At 39.4% G+C, this 20,749-nt stretch overlaps 1 protein-coding gene across 1 annotated transcript; it reads right to left on the reverse strand.

Moving 5' to 3' along the window:
• Nucleotides 1-839: 839 nt before the first annotated feature.
• Nucleotides 840-18,516, reverse strand: CSI1 (binding protein). Its single transcript, XM_077393848.1, has 8 exons — nucleotides 18,272-18,516; nucleotides 17,268-17,394; nucleotides 14,418-14,491; nucleotides 9,167-12,221; nucleotides 6,375-8,919; nucleotides 2,503-2,957; nucleotides 1,384-1,500; nucleotides 840-1,307 (listed from the first exon to the last, which is right to left on the reverse strand). Exons 3-8 carry the CDS (start codon nucleotides 14,480-14,482, stop codon nucleotides 1,167-1,169), a joined length of 6,378 nt encoding a protein of 2,125 aa, XP_077249963.1. The 5' UTR covers nucleotides 14,483-14,491; nucleotides 17,268-17,394; nucleotides 18,272-18,516; the 3' UTR covers nucleotides 840-1,166.
• Nucleotides 18,517-20,749: the final 2,233 nt, after the last annotated feature.

Below are 20,749 nucleotides of genomic sequence, written 5' to 3' on the forward strand. Positions count from 1 at the left end.
AAAATTTTACCTTGGTAGAACTTAATTTAAATTTGAAATGGGTGACATGAGTGCCACATAAGCGTCACATGTGCAAAAATGTGGAAACATGGTGAATAGTTGTCTTGAATTTTGAGTTTTTATATGATGCCCGGCCGTCAAGTACCGCCATTGATATTTGATCCAACAGCAGCCCACTTTTTAAGAGGCTAGTGTTGGATCAAATATCAAGGGTGGAAGTACCACCTGCACGCTACTTGAGTGTAGGGCACCATATCGTCTTGAATTTCAATACAATATTGGCAATTCCAAAGGATGCCAGTGTTTGTTTGTACAACCAAACAATGCCTAGGGAATTTTGAAGGAATGGCATTTTGCAGCTGACTTTTCCATGAGAGAACAGTAACACGGGCTCACTTTTCAGCAGATTTTGTCTTATTCATTTAATTCATCTGAGGTGGCTGTTCTCTCATGCAAAAGCCAGCTGTGAAATGTATTTCCGCAAAATTACCTAGCAAATATCGCCGAACAAACTTCCTGACCGGTAGACAGGCAGATAGCCAGATAGCACACAGGGGAATGATATTCCCACCCCCTATTGTCTGTCTTTTCCAAAATACATCTGCATTTTTACCTCTTTTGTTTGTCTCTTCATATTAAGGAAAGGACAAACAAAAGGGGGTGCGAGTGGAAATTCCAAATTTACAACCTGAACAAGACATTCATCTTTCCATAACCGTGCTGCAATAAGATCAAGGGACTGAAATTCTCACCCCATGGTTTTGATATTCAAACCCACACTTGTTACTTTAAAATTATCTGCCCAGCAACCCAAATTTAAAAGAAGAAAACTCAATTCATAAAGCAACAAAATCAATGATTATTCAAAGATAAGAAGCTACATACTCTCTTCTTCCCCAGCTTTATCACAGAGAATATGCAAGCACAAAAAAAAAATAAAGAATACAATTCAACACAAACAAGCAGCAAAAGACAACACACTGTGTTTTTTTTTTTTTACTGCAGAGAGAAAACTACGAGACCAAAGATCCTCTGCAGAGTATATACATCAACATAAAATATAACAAAGAAATAAAGGGAAAACATTTTTCATTTCTCAACGTTACAATTACAGTGAAGGGGGAAAAGAGGGGAGAAGAAAAGATCATTTACCTCGTTAAGGATTGTTATTTGTTCGACCACTGGAATTCGATTTCCAGATTCCGAGAGGGGCCGCTTTTACTTTCCGGCAGCAATGTGTACTCTCCGGCGACTGCTCCCAACATAACCACTCGATCGATTTGAATAGTTACTTTTCCAAATGAGCTCTGTGAATGGAGAAGGGATCATTGTCAGTTTCTAGAAAAATAAAAGACGGGATGAGATATAAGGAAATTTGCTTACCTTTCCAAATTTGCTCTTATTCTTGCAAGAGATATGAAGCTTCTGGCCTTTGGGAGGACTGTCGAATGCCCATGCAAAGCTTTCGTCCCATTCGGGTGAAGGACCGGTAGACAGAACCTAGGGAATAAATGAATTGATATTAGTGTAAATATGGGTGAGTGATAATGAGGATATGAATGACATTATAGTTTTACTGTTATATGGTGAAGTTGTAGAAGAAAATGTTTGCGAGTACGTAAAATGATAGAAGGTTTAGATAGGTTGCATGGAAGACAAAAGTTCTGAATTATATATGCCCAAATTATATGGTATTAAAACCAAGTGCCAACTTTGAAGAATAGAAGAAAAATGGTTTGTTTTTTTCAGAGATCCATTACAGCGGTAAAAAATGTGGTCCAAGGAGGCTGAAAGATTGGAGACTCCTAATCAAAAGAACCGGAGTCTAAACCAGTGATTAAAAGTGCGGATGTAACGTGGAACACGGCCAAGAAAATCCTCGTTGACTCAGCGCAGACGCGGCCAAGAATGCGGTTGACACGGTTGGCGCGGTCATAACTCGGGAGAGTCAAAGGAGTTTTTTGTTTTTATAGACTCTGTATGGCAAAATGCGGAATGCGGATACGGGGCAACGCGGCCAAGGTAAAAGGGAGTCGACTCGGGTGAGTTCCAAGTTGAGTCAACAAGTTTTTAAATACTGGTCTAAACTAGGCCATGAAAGCTCAATGGCCTTTCTCTAAACCAATGATTGAACATCATTGATTTCGCGGATAAGACAAACACTATTAGAACCTTTGGAATGATCCAAATATCTGGCTTTATAAAGAAATGATAATAATCTCTACTTTAAAAAGCCTATGATCAATGTCCAAGGTAAAAAGGAGTAGACTCGGGGAGACAATAGTTGGCGCGGTCAACTTTTGATTTACTCGGGCGAGTCAAGGAACTTTTCTAATGTTTTGAGAGGGAAACATTCGGACTAGGATGAGAACTCAGCCAAGGCAAAAGGAATTCAACGGGGCAAATCGATGATGGAAACGGGGAGCGTTTAAATAGCGTATACGAAAACAGAGTTTGTACTTGAACGGAAATGAAAAATAAAAGGTTGGTACCATCTCTTACCTTAGTTTGTCTGGGTGGAGTGTTTCCAAGCGTGATCTTGCAGTAGACACTTGGGTTTCCCACTGATTGCTTCAAATTATTTCCGCGCTTTATAATAACCATTAATGTCCCCGGCAAACACTGCAAAAGGAGTTCAGCCTTCTCTTGAAACCGAGGTGGGCCCGACTGAATCAAGTATTGCAGCAAAGGAATTGCGTCTGATGCAGCAACCGATTGGACTTTAGAGACTTCAGCTGGGCAAGCCGACCAAGCTTGCCTGAGAAGGAAAAGTGAATCTAATGCCGCTTCTTGAGTTGCCTCTGAGCCAGTTTTAAGGGACGTGACCAGATGAGGAATACATAGTGTGGCTGGTTCTGTGGCTCTCAACCGTGGGAAGTTGCTAAATAATGCATTTAGAGCTTTTAAGTACTCCTCGCTCACACTTCCCGTCGCCCATAACTCCTTTTCAATAGCAGCTGCAAAAGCAAGAAATTAATTGGATGCTGCGGGAAATTATGTATGCATGAAAAGAACTTCAGCGCAAAAATTATAATCAAATATATTAGACTAAAAAAGTGTCATAGAAATAGGAGAGCAAAATGGGGATCACTTTTTATTAAATCTGGAATTCTAGGCGGGGCCGTACTCATGGGCCCATGTAGGTATCTCTTTTTATTAGTTTTAGGGTTATTTTGTTGTTCTTAGGGATATTTTTGGGATTAGTGGTATTATTAGGGTTATTTTAGTCTTATTGCTTTTTAGGGAGTTTGTCTTTTAGGGATTAACCAATTTTCACCTCTTTTGTTAATTTTGATAAATTATTGAGATTATTGAGTGAAACATCTTTCCCTGCCGAATTCTTCTTCTTCTACTTCTCTCTAATTTCTTCTCTTCTACTTCTAATCTTCTCTTCTTCTTCTTCTTCGTCTTCTTCTTCTTCTTCTTCTTCTTCTTCTTCTAGTTCTCTTTCCCAGCCTACATCAGGGGATTCTTTGAATTACCTGCATGGAAGTGTGTCCTAGGATGTCGTTGGGTTCATACTATTAAGTATCTACTAGATGGAACAATTGAGGAGCTGAAATCAGATTAGTGACCAAATGATACACGCAAACTGATGGTACTGCCTATTTTGAAATATTTGGGGCCGTGATTAACTAAATTCAGTTCGAGTAATTATTTCAATTGTAGCAAATAAAGATAGGTCATTACAATAGGTTAATGTTAAGGATGCCTTTCTTCACAGAGATCTTCATGAATATGCTTATATGGAGAAGCCTATAGGGCAGTCTCTTCATGCATGGCTTATATGGAGCAACCTATAGGGCAGTCTCTCCATGCATGGTTCGATAAATTCAACTATATTCATAAAGTTTGGCTTTTGGAAAAGCCATGTGGATCACTTTGTATTTGTACACAGACATGGTAGTAGCATTGCGATTCCATCGCTATACATAGATGACATTGGGGTTATCAGAATAATCAAAAGAAAATAAATGGGATCAAGAGGTACCCACAAGATCATGTACAGACCAATGGTTTAGGACTTTTATGTTGCCGTCTTAGGGTTGAAGTGGCAAGATGAAAATTTGCATTAGTTTGTCCCAAAGAAAATAAGTTACTAAACTTCTGTTTGAGATTGGTATGCTAGGGGCAAAGCCTATCAATACCCCTATGGATCCAATATAAAATTGATCAAGGATAAGGGCAATTTTGTTGAAGATCCTAGTCCATATCGACATCATGATGGAAAACTTATCTCACGATTACACATTCTGAAATCTGCTTTCCTATAAGCATTGTTAGTCAGTTCATGCAAAGTCCTCATGAGGATCATTGTAAAAACATTAGAAGAATTCTAAGATACCTTAAGGCAGCACCAGGAAAAGGACTTGTATACAAGAAAAACAATCATCTCAGCGTGGAAAAATTTTCAGATGCCGATTGGGGGGGATCACCTTCATAAGGACTATCAACTATTGGTTATTATACCTTTCTCTCCTGCTCTTCTACTTTCCTCTGTTCCTTACTTCACCTTCTTCCTACTTCTAATAAGTAAAGACTTACAACTTGACAGGGTTTATTTTCTACTCTCCTCTTCCTTACTTCACCGTCTTCCTACTTCTAATAAGTGAAAACTTACAACCTTGACAGGGTTTATTTTATGAGTTTCATTTATTTGAATATGGCTTCTTAAAAAAGATAAGAAAGAGGAAAGGAAATGGAACCATAACATAACTTTAAACTTCCACCGAAACCGATACGAAATGACTGAAATGTTTCTGTTCCATCCCCACATAAAACAAAACCGAAATGACCGAAATGCATAAACCAAAATCGCGTGTAATAGTGGTATACCATATCAGTATGTGTTACATAATTATATTTATATGAAATGCATGTGATATGGGATGCATGTATTATGGATAAATATTTATATAAATTACATGTGAAATTTGGTTTGTACTAAATTATCAGACATGAGCAACAGGGCATGGCAGTAGGTGTTTGATATTTTTAAAAAATTATGGATGGTTGTGTTTCTTATGTGATTATTTCTATGTGTATATTTGTACTTATTTTAGCATTTCCTGAAATTCCGTGTTTAAATTATGTCATTTACATATGTTTCTATATATTTTTGTGATTTTACAGGATTTCTACCAAAATTTCCAACCGAAACCGAAACGGAAACCGAAATTTAAAACCCTGAACAATAAATGGAGCTAAGTAAATGTGAGGAGTGGAAGAATTAAACTCAGTACGAAGATTCACACTATTTTAGAGATTAAAACCTAAAAGATAAAGAAAAAATAATTAAAACCCTGATATGAAAAATCATGTTCATTTATTTATTATCAATGGAGAGAGAGGAAGAAGAACTAACAGTCTAACATCATTTCTTGAGATCAACATCAAGAATGATGTCTAGCCAAATCAAGAGAAATGAAACAGAATCAACTTAGTCCTAAAAGGCTAAAACAATAGAACCTTTGATACTATATAAAAGGTCGGCCCAGTGCACGAGGCTCCCGCCATTGCGGGGTCTAGGGAAGGCTAGATGTATGCAGCCTTACCCCTGCTTTGCAAAGAAGCTGTTTCCGTGACTCGAACCCGTGACCACCAAGTCACAATGGAGCAACCTTACCATTGCGCCAAGGCTCGCCCTCTTAACCTTTGAAACTATATCAAAAAAAAAAAAAAAAAAAATTTCAAGTGATGGTAGCAATCACTTTAACTATTTTAATGAATGATACTCAACTCCAACATAGAAGCATGGCAAGAGAACCTTCAACATGAAATCCAAACAAATTACATTTTCCCTATGATTTGGCCGACACTTGAATTTATTGCCGACACACATGCCGTGTCGTGTCCGACACATCACCATTGTCCACATGTGTCGACACTCCTTTAGACTCTTTTAAGTTTACTGCTATGTCAATAACTTTATATGTATGTATGTGTATGAGTGTGACACTATTTCTAGATTTTTAGGGGCTGCCATGTTAGATACCTCATATCCATGTCGAAACTCCGCACACGAATCTGTGTACACAAATCATGGTTATATGTACTTTCTATTTTAGGTGAGTCCCCATTTCTAAATTTTGGGAGTTCGCCGTGTCCGACACTCCGTGTTCGTGTCAGCAGGCAACACTCGTGTCCGTGTCCACAAATCATAACATTTTCCAAGTCCCACACAATCTAAGTGTGCCAGTAAAATATAAGTAAAAATAGAACGATTATAGTCCCACGGTAGAGAAGTTTCTTATGGTAATTCAGGCAACCAGTCAGTAAGTTAAGAAAACCAGAAGATAAATCTTATCTAATGCTACCAAGCAGCCATCACAACAGTTGGAGATAGTCACCAAGGCAAATAGATAAGGACATACCTGTTATAGCTCTCACTGTTTCGCTGGAAGCATACTCCTGAATAGTATGGTTAGAGAAGAGAAGTTTAATGAACATTGCGGCCTGAACAGATGTATCTGGATCACTAGAACCAATGAGGTCCAGTACAACCTGCACTCCACCAGCTTCCGCAACAGCCCGTTTATTTGATCGACTATACATTACAAGATTTTGCAGGGCGCAGATAGCCACAACTTTCATTTCTTCTGTCGGTTGATCCTCCAGCAAATTTACCAGAGCTCTACATGCTGACACAGCATCTGTAGTCCGAGAAAGTCCCTCGTTCTGGAAAAGATCGCCAAGAGCAAGTGTTGCTAGCAATCTCGCCTGCTGAGCTTGGGTTTGCGGATCCAGAAGGTACTGGGATAATGGTGAAATTGCGGACTTAGCGGCTTTTGTTTCTCTAATCTTTACATTGTTTAGCAATGCTTCCAGTAGCCTTGCCGCAGTTTCCTCACACTGATGACACCTGAGAAGTTCCAACAGTGCCTCTATAGCACCACTTTCAGCCATGGCCTCTGCACTGGTGGCATCGTCACTTTCCAACACAAGCAAGGCGTTTAAAGCACCAATCACTGTGGTTTCTGTGCCAGAGTGAAGCAACCTTACTAATACCGCAACCGGTACCTCCAAATAAAACTCAGAACTAAATTGCAGAATACTTGATAAAACAGAGGCTGCAGATTCCCACAAAGCATGAGGCAAAGGAGGGTCGGCTTGCAATATTACTTTGGACAGCTCATTGACACCGCCCTCTTTCGCAATTGCATTGGGCCAAGTTAATGCGATGCTAACAAGAGCTTTTATAGCTCTTTGTTGTAAAATGTGTGTACCGGACTCAAGAACTCGAATTAAGGGACAAATTGCATGCTGTGTAATTGCATCCTTCTGGAGATGCTCTTCCATGAGCAGATGAGAAAGAAGCTCGGCTGCCAGCTGTTGCACGGCTTGAGTTGGTGAATCTAGTAGAGTAATAAGTGGTTCAATAGCCTGGTGAGGTGTTAGGCTATGGTCCGCACGACATTGGGGATGCTCCAAGATATTAACAAGGACCTGGAGAGCACTGTGTTGTCCATCAGGGCTGAACTCCAGCCTAGTTAGCAAAAGAAAAAGGGGCCCCACCACTTTGGCGGCAGATGAGCCCTTGGCAATGCTAGTATTGTTGGTCAATATCCGAAGCAATTCCGCAAACACGGCACATAGAAAGTCAGGTGCTTCATGGAGGATATCGAGTATGCTATCAATGACCCCAGCTTTTACCATATCCATCTTACAAGCAGGCCTGTCTTTTCCTAATTTCACCAGAGCTCTTGAAACAGCCTCATGAAGTGTGTAGTTTCCATCAAACAAAAGGCCTACAAGAGGAATGACGGCGCCGTGAGCAGCAACTAGCTCTGCTAATTGCTCATCATCCAACAGTTTATCAAGTGCACGTACCACCGAATGCTGTGCAGGGCTAAACTCATTTACAAGAAGAGAAACCAGAGGCTCGACACAACGAGCCGCGGCAATTGTCGACCTAATTCTTGTATTTCCAAAAAGAACACAGCACAACTCTGCCGCATCTCCCTTCAGATCCATTGAACAATTCGAGGAAAGAATCCGACAAAGGACATCTACTGCATTCATTTCAACATCTGCCACGGCAAGGGCTCTTGATGGGCTTTCACACAGTAATCTAACCAAAGCAGCAATGGCAGCATGTTGCTCCTTCTCCAAGCCAGTGTTAAGAATCTCAACAAGGGGTTGAACCGCTTGCCGAGCTGTTTCTCCGTTCCTGATATGGTCGGCAGAAAACAAGCTCTCCAATGCTTTAGCCGCACTGTACCTTGAATTCCTCCCACCAAGACGCAAAACTGCCACGAGCTGATTGACCGCACCAAATGCGGATTCATGTCGCCGTATTTCCGCACTATCGAATAGAATCCCTAGCAAGTCTGTGGCAGCTTCTTCTGTTGCATCTTGAGGTCCAAGTGAAAGATACTTCGTCAAGGCCTCTAGAACCCCGGCTTCTACCATCACAAGCTTGTTTGAGGGACTATCTTTAGCTAGCTGGGTCAGGAGCCCAAGTGCTAGAAAAGGTGCACCAGGTCGGTCTGGAATTGGTTTGAGCAAATCCACAAGGAAAGGTATTGCTTTCCGAGAAGTTGCACCAACTCTAATGTCATCAACTCTGAACAATCTCTCCAGAGCAACTTGCTCTGGATTGCGCACCAAAGCGAACTCCTCGGAAAGTTCCAGAAGATTGGATATGTCGGAATCGGCACAGCCAAGTAAGGATATAAGACCACCAGCTGCCCCTGAATTAGCAACAGCCAGAAGAGTCCCTCTGCTACCATTACAAACTAGACTTGCCAATGCTTGTGCAGCAAAATATCTGTTTGCCGACTCCTCCGACTTCAACAAATTTGCAAGCACGGGAATGGATCGCATGGTTGCAGGTGCCCGTATGATGTCTCTGTCTTGAAACAAAATCGCAACAAGTAAAGCACAAACCCAAGCACTGCTATCTTCTTTAGAATCGCTCTGCAGAATTTATGAGCATACAGACATGAAAAGTTAGACTTAGAATGATAATAAAGAATTCAATGAATAATGGAGCATCTATTCAAGCATAAACAGATAAACGTATTACCAGGAAAAAAATAATAAATTGTGAATGAAATGCGATTCACAACATATCTTAGAAATAACCTCTTTTTTTAAAAGATAGGTTAGAAATAACCTATGGCACACATAATAATTATAAAACTAAATATAAAGTGCAAAATACCTGCGTAGCTTGGTACAGATATTGAGAGATCTTTTCTGTGAGAATTTCAACTGCTCCAGCTTCCATGATGGCAATTTTACTTTTGTTATCATGACACGCAAGTACAGATAGAAGCCATATGGCTATAGTGTCACCCAAAATCACACCTGTGCTAGTTCCTCCATTTCCATTTTGGTCTTTGTTATGCCTATAAATACTAATGTCCATGCTGTCATTGTCCCCACGGTCTACCGAAGAATATGAATGCATCAAAGGGAGCATTTCAACGAGAGATTGAATGAGCTGGGAGCATGAGTTTGATTCATTCAGAGTTTCTACCAATTTTTGGTGATGCTCTTTTGCAACACAAATAAGAAGTGCAGTACCTCCAACTTTGACTTTAATGTGGTTGGCGGTAATCACTCGTCTCGCAATGGACGATATACACCCAGAGGTATTAGCTATTATATTTCCCAGAACAACAGACTGATCTTGGCAAAGTCGTGACAAAATTTCTATAGCTTTCTCCTGCAACAAGGGTGTTCCAGCAGCAATACATGAAACTAGTGGGATTATAGAGTGAGGATATTCAGAAAGTACGGCCCACGGAGGTTTGATATGCCCACTAAGTACTTTTGACCTTGACAAAAGAGAAAGTGCATCAAGTACTTCTGATGTGGCGGCAGCCTCAATACTAGCAGATTCCAAGAGAGAAACCAGTGCGAGAACTGTGCCAGAGCGATTCACACTATCAGACAAAGCATGATCAATTGAACGACAGTGGAGAAGGCGAGCAATTGCGGCTGCAGCGTGGGTCCTACCATCAACACTGCCATCACGCAAAACCCTCGTAACAGGCAAAATAATCTCTTCTAGAAATGCTTGCTCTGATACTTCATTATCTAAAAGAAGATTAGCCAATGCCCGCGTTGCCTGTTCGGCAATTTCTAGAACTGGTGAGTTAGCAAGCACGACTATTGGAGCAAATGCATCTCTACCCACAGAAGCCACCTCCCGGTTTTCTTTAATTGAAAGGAAAATAGCAGCAAGGCAGCAAGACGACTCTATTAAGATCCTTTCAGAATCCAAGTTGAGTAGCTTCATGGCTGCACAAAGAGCCTTCACGGCAATGTTACTTTCTCGCAGGTCTTTCCGGCCAGCAAATAATCCTGCCAAAATGGATGCCGACTTAGCTTGAGTTTCTTCCTTTGTAGAGCTCAAAATTTTTATTATTGTTTCAATGGCATCATTGGCAGCACTTCCTTCGCGCAATATATCAGTAAGGGGTGCGACAGAGAGCAAACTTTTGAGTGCATCCAAAACATAAACTTTAGACTCAGGGAGATCACTAGTTAGTAAGGCAGTTAGTTGGCTGATTGTCCCTGTATCCGATTTGTGGATTAGATGGTTCAATGTCTTTGCGGCAATCTCTTTCCCATTCTGGCTTCCATTTTTCAGCAGCCATAATAAGGCAGGAACGGCATCAGCACTTTCAACACATGCCCGTATGTCTTCGCTGTGGTTACAGAGATTGCCAAGGATTGTTGCGGAATCTTCTTTGGCTTTTGCTGACCCGGTTTCTAATATTTGAACAAGTGGAGGTATACCACCGGCAGCCGTGATAGCCCATTTACTTTCATCATTTTCGTTAGATAAAAGGCAAAGTAGTGCCGCAGCACACTCTTGTTGCTGCTCTGATGAAAGGCCAAGAAGGGATATTAATAGCTGAACCCCCTCACGACCTTGAAGTGCACGCCATAGACTCCCTTCATTGTTGCAAAGAATAAGGAGTGATCTTGTCAGTTCTTCCTGAACCTCATTCACGGCCATGGTGATCAAACCAACAAGCAATCGTTTTGCATCGGAATTGATTAGTTTCTGAGAGAGGATAGCATTCCCATACAAGCTAGCTAGGGCTTCTATCGTGCGCTCCTGGACAAGAAATGGTAGCCGTGGTTTAAACTGCTTAACCAATATTTGCTCTATAATCATAGGGTCTGATGCTCTAACAGATTCTGCTTTGATATCATATATCATGAGAGCTGAAGCCAAAGCTCCCAATGTGTCGGCAATTTGCACAGGTGATGTGCATGATTCAAGGCTCTGACCAAGGCTTGAGATTACATATGACAAGCCACCAGAAATATTTGCCAGAGCACACATTGCATTTTCCTGCAATGCTTGGGCATGCTCACCTTGCATGAATTCTTTTGACGGAGCTATTGTAGCATTTATTAAAACAGGGATCCCATTAGAATTAGCTATCTCCTTTCTTGCTTCTTTACACTGTCCAGAAAGAGATTTAAGAGCACCAGCGGCTTCAGCTCTAACAGAGGCTTCATTGCCGGGTCCCAGTAGCTTGAGGAGTTGTTTAGTAGCTTCTGCGGATAAAACACTAGAACAAATAGATGCATCTTCCATCATCATACATGCGAGTAGGAAGCAAACATTTGCTTTGGTACTTGACTGTCCTGTTGTGAGCAACTTGACTAGTATATCCACTCCTCCGGCTTCTATTGTTGAAGACCAAAATCCTTCAGTGCCACTGGATAGGTTTCTTAAAGCTCCAGTCAGTAGGTTATCAATTAAGCTTTCGGACTTGAGCCCATTTTGAAGCTGCTCCCACAGCACAGGCACAACTCCTTCAGTAGAGAAAATCTTTGATCCGACGTGGTCCTTTGCCCCGTCTTGAGAAACAGCATAAATAGCTTTGGCAGCTGCGATTTGGCCTTCTGTTGAGCTGGACTTGAGGAGACCAAGCAATGGTGGAATGCAACCCCCTAATAATACCTTCACCCTCAGTTCATCCTCCTTACATAGAGATCCTAAAACAGTAGCAGCTTGCATTTTTACCCCGAGAGACCCTGACCTGAGAAGGGACACAAGTATTGGAACTGCCTGAGAGTGGGACCCGACGGCACTGAAAGCATTTTCGCGAGTATCAATAAGGTCCAGCAATTGTTTCAAAGAGTTCTCTTTCTCTTGCGGGGACGAAGAGCTACGACGCAGCTGCTCAATGCATTGGGCGACACTTGATAAAGTCCCATCTGGATCCTCCATACTACCACTACGGTCCCTGCAAACAAAGCTTATGTGAGACTAAAGTCATGGTTGCAAGATAAAGTTCACAACCTAGAGATGAATCTGAAAAAGGAAATAATTTTAAAGTGCGTTACCTTTGACTACTTAAAAATAAAACAATAGAATGTTCAATAGTTTTGAGATCAAGAGAATGTTCAATAGTTCATTTCAACCAGTTAGTTGAAAACTCGGTTTTCAAAACCTGAATGCGAACCTGATTATGCTCTGAAGAGCTCAACAAGTTTTCCCAATTCAACTAGTTCATGCATTTTTCTAGAGATGCCTTGTTGGTTTTGGGTATCCCTCTATGTTTTCAAGTTTTAAGGACTCAATTTCTAACACCATCCATGTCTATCGGTTCTCCTTAGCTTCCTAAAAATACTATAATACACAATGTAGGCATATGTTTTTCTAACACTATTATGGGGATCCAAACTCACGATTATAAGTGTGCCAATGATGGAGGAGACACAAAGACAAGCAAATGACCATAATCATGCAGAATGGGTAACTTAGTTGCCAAAATTAGCGGGAAATGAGAATCATGCGAGTAAAGGTGCATGTGTAGAAATGACAAAAGTACAAAACTGTCCATTTTATGAAAAAACATCTAGAAAGCATGAGATTACAAAGTGTGACAGCACCGTAAGTATAAGATTCATGCAACTATTATATATTAGACCTGTCCTTACTGGGTGAAGAAAATCAATAAACGAGGTAATATCCTTCCTATCTCTAAACTAATTGATGTTTTCCTTTAAAATTCGAATGCCTAAACAAGAGGAAGTGTGGGAATAAAAATTCGAAGTGAGTCATGTGTCTCGCTATGCATAGTGTTGGGGGGCATAAGGCAGCTATATATCACTTACAAAAAAGAAAATATATACATATGGAAAGTGTTGAAATGCACGCTTTCTTTTATCTTGAAATGACCATATGTTGTTCGAAGATTAATACTTGGAGCAGTTTAGGTGGTGCCACAGTAAAACTGACCAGGAGCTGACAGGTCAACCTTGTTTCATGTAAGAAATTCCAGATTCTAAATAAAGCCTGAGAAAATTTTCAGGAAGTAATTTATCCTTCATGGTGCATGTATCCCACCAAAGGAATGGATGTGCCACAAAAGTGCCCCAATATACCCCTTAGTTTCAGGCCCACCTCGGTTCTGTTTTTACATATATATATATATATATATATATATATATATATATATATATATATATATATTCTGTTGCCCTTTTCAAAAAAATTATACCCCTTAGTTTCAGGCCATTGGGAGAATTTGTCCACTCCTAAGTGACAGGTTTGTAACGTTAAGTTCAACTATAACTAGGTGCAGAATGAAGTATATTGAACGGCTGCAACCACGAACAAATAGATATGTGGTGTTTGTTTAGAAATGATTTGGATTCGATAATAGAGGTTGCAGTTTTCTTGGGCAGAGGTTGTGTGAAGGATTAGATTTGTGGACTGGAATTGAGGTGTAGTGAGTATCATCTGTGGAGTTTGTGCAAGATAAGGGCATGGCTGTGGATAGAACTTTTAGTAGGAACCTAGAGAAGCCTTCAAACAATAGTGGAACAAATACCTTTCACATTTCCTTGCTAACTCAACAGGGGCCTTGTGTGTGTGTGTGTGTGTGTGTGTGTGTGTGTGTGTGTGAGGGATGCAGAAGATAAAATTTTGATATTTTAAGAGATGAAGAATTAGAAATAATCCAATTAGCAGGGGGGATATAGTACTGAATGGGAGACTAATAGAGATTTACAAATGCGTGGGGATTTTAAACCGTGCAAAGAAAAAGGTTTCAAGTTGACACTGACATGGGGATTTCTTCCTTGTTACATAGAATTGTAGACTTGTAGTTGTTACAAGAATTTAAAATATGGAACAAAGAACAGAGAATTGCAGTTCTTCAGTTGAGGTCTCTGGACACAAATTTTGCTCTTATTCCTCACTTGCTCAAAGACCATCAGAAGAAATGAAAATTTGTACTATGGGCCCATATATTGAGATATTTAGAGTGTATTTAGGGATTGCCAATAAATGCACCGTCATAAAATATGAATGACTATCATACACTTCATATCATGTTTGCCTAACAAAAAAGAGAACTATGAATAATACACATGATTTTGGGTTTGTTTGGTTGTGCACCCAACTTCTCTAACAAACAACATTCTGCACACACCTCAAACTCATCTTCATAGCTGACTGGGGAGTTGGAGGCTCCAGGTCCTGATGCTTAGCTTCCATATTTCTTTCCTGTGACCATAAAAGGGTAATATTAGATACAGAAACAGAGGGTAATATAAAAAATTTAGGAACTTATGCATTTATCACATAAGTCTAAGCAGATGTTTGAGAAGCCATAGATTTATTAATATTGAGTGCTACGGCTCAATAATAGAGCCCAATGGTGCAAAATACAAAGGCATGTTGACTTGGTCAATAAAGGGCAAATATATCCAAGCTGACTTCCCTACAGAATAAGTACACACCTGTCTTCTGTTATTCAAAGAGCAAAAGCAACAAGAAAACAAGAGAGCCTCAGCCGAGATGGTCAAGGGAACAAACAACAGCTGCAAGATAGCATCGGATTTTTTTTTCTTCTGTTTTTTTGTTAGTACACACCCATGTCAATTGCAAGGCTACAATTAAAGGAAAATCAAGTACACTAAGGGGCCATTTGGATACGTGGATTTTAGAATCTTCGATTTCATCAAAATCATGAATGGGAGACGAGAGAAAAAGGAGACCAGCCGTTGTTTTCTGATTTCTCGCCCTTCTTTCCAACAGCAAGACAGCAAGCAACAGTCCCATGTTTCGAGGTTTTAGAAATCTTGGGATGGGGGAGAGATTTCTAAAACCTGGATTTCTTACTTAAAATCCAAGAAACGCTGTCAGGACAGCATACAGCAGCTTGATCATGAACCCTCTTTTACACTGTTTTCAAACTAAAACCTGGATTCTAAATTCTGCGTATCCAAACGGCCCCTAAGTGATTTTTTATTTAAAAGGAATTACATGGTGATCTTGCAGGGTTTGTGAAACTTGCTGTTTTGTCATATCAATCACAAATTTGAACATATAAGCAACATGTCAGATAGGTCAAATTCCAAGGTTTTGTTTATTTATTTATTTATTTATTTACTTATTTATTTTGGGTAGTTGTGTGTGCGTGTGTGTGTGCGTGTGTGTGTGTGTGAGAGAGAGAGAGAGAGAGAGAGAGAGAGAGAGAGAGAGAGATGGTGGTATGGATGAAGCATAACCCGCCAAACCCCAGCTTACCCATCAAAAAAAAAGGATGAAGCCTAAACTTCCCACACGTATCACTTGAAACTATATCATTGTTTTATGTATTACCTTTAGCCTAATTTTTTTTTTTTTTTAAAAAAAAATGTATTACCTTTAGCCTTACTTTTACTGTCTCTATCTTTCTTCTACTCGTAAGTTTTTAGCGTCAATTGTTTGCCTGCACATTGGGGTAGAGATCCATGGGTCTAACATGGCACTTGATTACGCCAACAGATAACCAGATTAGTAACCAAAGATTCTGAAGATGAAGAAATAAGCTAACCTAATAAACCAAGGTCATTCCAAGAGTATCAGGTAGCAAATTTGAATCACAAACTCAAGCTCGAATATACCAAACCAATGAATAAGATAACTAGTTAAGTATGGTCTTTTCTGCCAATTTCGGCATTATTGATTCAAGGTCTGAGAAATCAGGATAGAAGTGTATATCTGAGGAAACATTCTAGTCAGTTGTTTACATTTCCTGTTTGCAGATCTTTTCTCAAATTGTGAACGCTAGACCTGATCATAGGCAAGTTAACTGTGGAGAAATCAGCGAAGGGACGAGTTAACACCTAAAGGATGTAGGAGACTAGGAGCAACCATCTATGGATCCTATTTCATGAGAAGTTAATTTATCGTGCTTAGTTTTTTTCCCTCTGTTGACATAAAAACCATTAAGAGAACAGTTGTCCTTTGTCAATTTTGGCCCTAGGTGCTGTAATTCCCTTTTTGCTCCTGAAGGTGAATAACAGGCATCCCAAAAAAGTGAAAGATCAAACCAAATAATGTAGGGGACTAAAGCATCATATTTAACAATAAACAACATGGTTTTTATTTAGAGAACTTGAAACAAAGAAACACACACACACACACACAAGAAGGGGGGGGGGGGGGGGGGGGGGGGTACATTCTCTAAACTCAGTTTGTTCATAATGGCTTGGAATTTGTGCTAAAATTGTCATTTGGAGCAAGCATGCTCAGAACTAAAATATTATATCAGATTCCCCGGCCTGCATATGCAGTGACATAGTAAAGTCTGCATGCCACACAGTGGAAGGGCATGTATTTTGTGTTGAAATACCAATCTCCAATGAACATCAACCTGTGAAGTGCAACCACATGCAAACAAACAGTAACATGCCACAGCGTTTGACCATGAACTATATCCCTTATAAGACTACAAGGAATCTGAAAGAAATCGTTTAAAAGCATTTTTTTTCTGACCTGCAACTAGAAACCAAAACCTCAAGAAATCAAGCAATAGTAAACAAAAAAAATATAACAACTGCTAGGGGCAAAAGCTAATCTGCATGTTCCATAATGATATGCAAAGTTTTAAAACTCCCCCGCGTCATCATGGACTCCTCCGAATTGACTCCCTTTTCCCTTGGCCGCGTTCCACATTTTGCCTTACAGAGTCAATAAAAACCCCTTTGACTCTCCCGAGTTATGGCCGCGTCAACCGATCAGTCGACCGCATCATGCCGAGTTTACTAGGATTTTCTTAGATCGTGTTTTGACCCGAATCCGTGTTTTGAAACAGTGGATAATATGAAATCACAGTTTATTAAAGTTACATGAGCACGATAAATTAGACTATTCATTTTAGCCCGACTAATAATGCAGTGTCAATAATAGCAGCCATAAAAAGAAAAAAAAAAAAGACTGCAAAACCTATTCCACTGCAATAATCAAACAAATTAAACAACTGCTAAAGGTAAACTACTGAGTGGGAATGTACCAGATCATTAGCTCCATGGCCGTTGCCATTGCTGCCTGCAAACCTCCAAGCTATTGTTGCCGCCAGCTTTGCTGCTGTTGAAGAATTCTTCACTTAAACTGATCTAGATCACCTCTACTTTCTAGATCTGCAATGGCAGAAAAGTAATTAAATAAGAAAAAGCTTCCTTCGAAACAAGAAATCAAGATTTGGAATAAGAAAAAGACACGCAGTTGCAGATCAAGTGATGACAATACAAAAGAAAAAATTATGGAAATTGCTAACCTACATGGAAATCGCAGAAACTAGACCCTATATAAACAAGAACAAACAAGCGGAAATATCTCTAAATTACATATGAAAAATACATAAAAAAACAAAAATTATAAACAGAAAACTCAGATCCAGATCTGTAAATGCAAGCAATCCACTTGATCCCAACGCATCACATCAGTAATCTTCAAGGAAGCTACGAATTTCCACTGTTCGAAACAATTGATCTTGAAAGCAACGAGATCAATCGTCCTATTGCAAAATTAACCGAATCCTCCATAGATATTCACTGATTCCACCAAATCTAAAGAACTTCACCAGATCGACTGTTCTCCACCTCAATTTCTCAACATTTTGAGGAAAAACGAACCAAATGCAAGCGATTTCACATAATAAGGCACAAATCTCCAATTCGGATCACTGCAAAGCTCAAGCACCGAAATTTCCCCAAAAAACAAGAAAAGAAAACAGGAAAAGACGTGAATCAACCGAAAATCAACTGCATTTAAGACAGAATTCTTAAAAATTTCAGAACAAAGGAAACAAATCTCCAATTCAGAGCATTGCACAGCTCAAGCACCGAAATTTCCCCAAAAAAACAGGAAAACACACGAATCAATCCGAAAATCAACTGCATTTAAGGCAGATTTCTTAAAAGATTTCACAGAAAGTGTAGCAGAGAATTTATAACCAACACATCCAGCGAATTAGGAAAAAAAAAAACTTCTTAAATCCTTTGAATCGGAGACTACCTGCAGCAGCGATTTCTTCTTAAAAACTGGAGAAGAATTTTGAGAAAATGAGAGCATGTTAGGGCATGGATTTTGTTGAAAAAAAGGAAAGGATTAGAAAGAGAGTATATGTGATGTGGAATTTCTTCAGAGAGGGGACTGGAATCTGACCGGCTTTCCTCTGATTTTAAGGATGGGAGAAAATGCCGGATTTTTCTCTCTTTCTTCACTGTTTTGAGCTTTTTATACAAACTACTACTGGCTCTCTCTCTCTCTCTCTAACCCGCCGACAATTTAAAGCCAAGAAATATCGCGTCAGATGGCTATGGCTCGAAGCCGAGCCCATTTCCGAAGAGTGCCAATATCAAAATAATCGTTTTCTAAAATTTGCCTCGTCCGTTTTTCGTTTTTTTTCCTACCTCCGAAGACGACTGGGTGGTAATATCAAAACATAAGTTTAAAAAGAATATTGATATGAAGACTGAACTTGGGACCGAGAGGCGAGAGCCCAACAGAACTAATACTCACATGTTTGAAGTTTTGATTACTTTGATTATGGCAAAAGTACCACTCCCATGCCATGTGGCGTGTAGAGATTTGTTCGGTCCCCGAATCGGTCTCCACTTTTTGGTTTCTCTCTTTTTTTTCTTTTCTCTATGGCTCTGTTCACTTCTTTTCCCTGGTGCTATTTTCTCTGGAAAACAGCCTTTTTTTTCCCTGACAAGACAGAATTTTTGTATTCACTTCTTCTCCGGGAAAAATTATTATCAGATGTGGAATTTCTTATTTAAAGGCTAAAAATGACGTGGAAATTGACTTTTTCCCTGTTACTTGAGATTTGTTTTCCGATTAAATATATCGGAAAGAAGCTTTCCATGGAAAACGAAGCTTTTTCCTCTTCATTCCTTTCCCTTCTGCCATGTCACCTAGAAAGGAAAGGATTCCTTTCCTTTCTTTTTCGGGGAAAAGAAGTGAACGAAGCCTATTTGGATTGCAGGAATTTTTGGAAATGTTTGGAAAGGAAAATATATTTCTAAAATTTCTTACTTTTTTTTTAGGCAAGGAAAAAGATTACTTGAGCAAACCCTATTCAATTTTTATTGAGAGGGACTTTTAATTTATGATAATATCCTTTTAAATCAACTTTAATCATATCATTTCCCACTAATCATGAAAAGAAAAGAAAATTAAGAAAAAAATTCCATCAGAAATGTTTTTCTTGCCGTCCATACAGGGCTAAAATGTTTTCCTCTCTAATTATTCTTCTTTATAATTACGCTAATGTAGCGTACCCCACCTTTGATCTAAATGAATAATCCAATTGGAGTGCTTGTTGGATCTCCATTGGCCTAAAGATGATTATAACACAACCATACAAAAACTCCCTAATAACCAAATAGAGGCAATAGGTATGACACAATTGTATTAGGATCATCTAATGGAGTGATGGGCTATTAGAATGATTGTTAGTGCATACCTTAAGTGTAAAATTTTGAGTTTTACCTTTCTCATATTAATTTCTATTAACAATAAAAGGTGCATAAATAAGCACTTATAGATAAACGTGAAAGGAGATGAATATAAGATTTGGAAGAGATAATCCTAATTTAATCTATTTCCTAATCAAGTCTGCCTACTTCCCTAATCTACAACCAAGATGAATCAATGGTAACATGTCCCTTCAAAACGTATGAAAATGCCCCAAATTAATCACAATAAATGTCCCCAAACAGTGAACATAATGTTGTGTAATGCACATCTATGATGAAGGTCCTGTAATGTTAACTGATCCTCTTGTCGAATGTCCTCTGGTTATCAAAAGAATATCGCTTGCAAGATGATCGGTGTAAAGTCACAATGGACTAATGCGAATCAAGGCCTCGATAGGCAAGTCTAAATAGGCCAGTTTTAGATATTAATCCTCATAGAAATGGAGTGACTGTCTCAGGCATGTACTTCAATGGTTCGAGGCATGTACCTCAAGGGACTGCATCAGCTCAGCTGAGTAGGGTAACTATTTTATGCGCGCACCTCAATGGAGGTACCTCAATTGAAATAGATTGGAAAAAAGAAGATTTGAGAAAAAAATAAAGAGGAGATCGACACTTAAGTCAATGACATCAAACATCAAAGATTATGCGAAAACCCCTTTTTTGAAAAAAAAACATTGGACATAAAAAGGAGGGGTGCAAATATCAAATATGGGGAGACATATTTCACTTATTACAGGGGCTAAATTTGAAAAATTATAAAAGAGGCGTCCATATCAATTTTGTTGTGCTCTTCCTAAAGGAAGAAGAGAGGGAATGAAAGAAGTAAAATGATGAGTCCAGGACCAAGATACAATTAGAAATTTGGTTGAAAATTGGAAAGCAATGAGGGTTCCTCTTATCAAATATTGGGTCTAGGTGTTGATATCAAATGAGGTTAAACCATGCCACCACACGACAAGGTTTGATTGATTCTCTCTGTAACATCTCTGCAGCAACTATTGACACC

Source organism: Tasmannia lanceolata, unplaced genomic scaffold, assembly GCF_043159265.1.
Source record: "Tasmannia lanceolata isolate RefF3 unplaced genomic scaffold, GAP_Taslan_0.1 ptg000013l, whole genome shotgun sequence".
Taxonomy (NCBI): domain Eukaryota; kingdom Viridiplantae; phylum Streptophyta; class Magnoliopsida; order Canellales; family Winteraceae; genus Tasmannia; species Tasmannia lanceolata.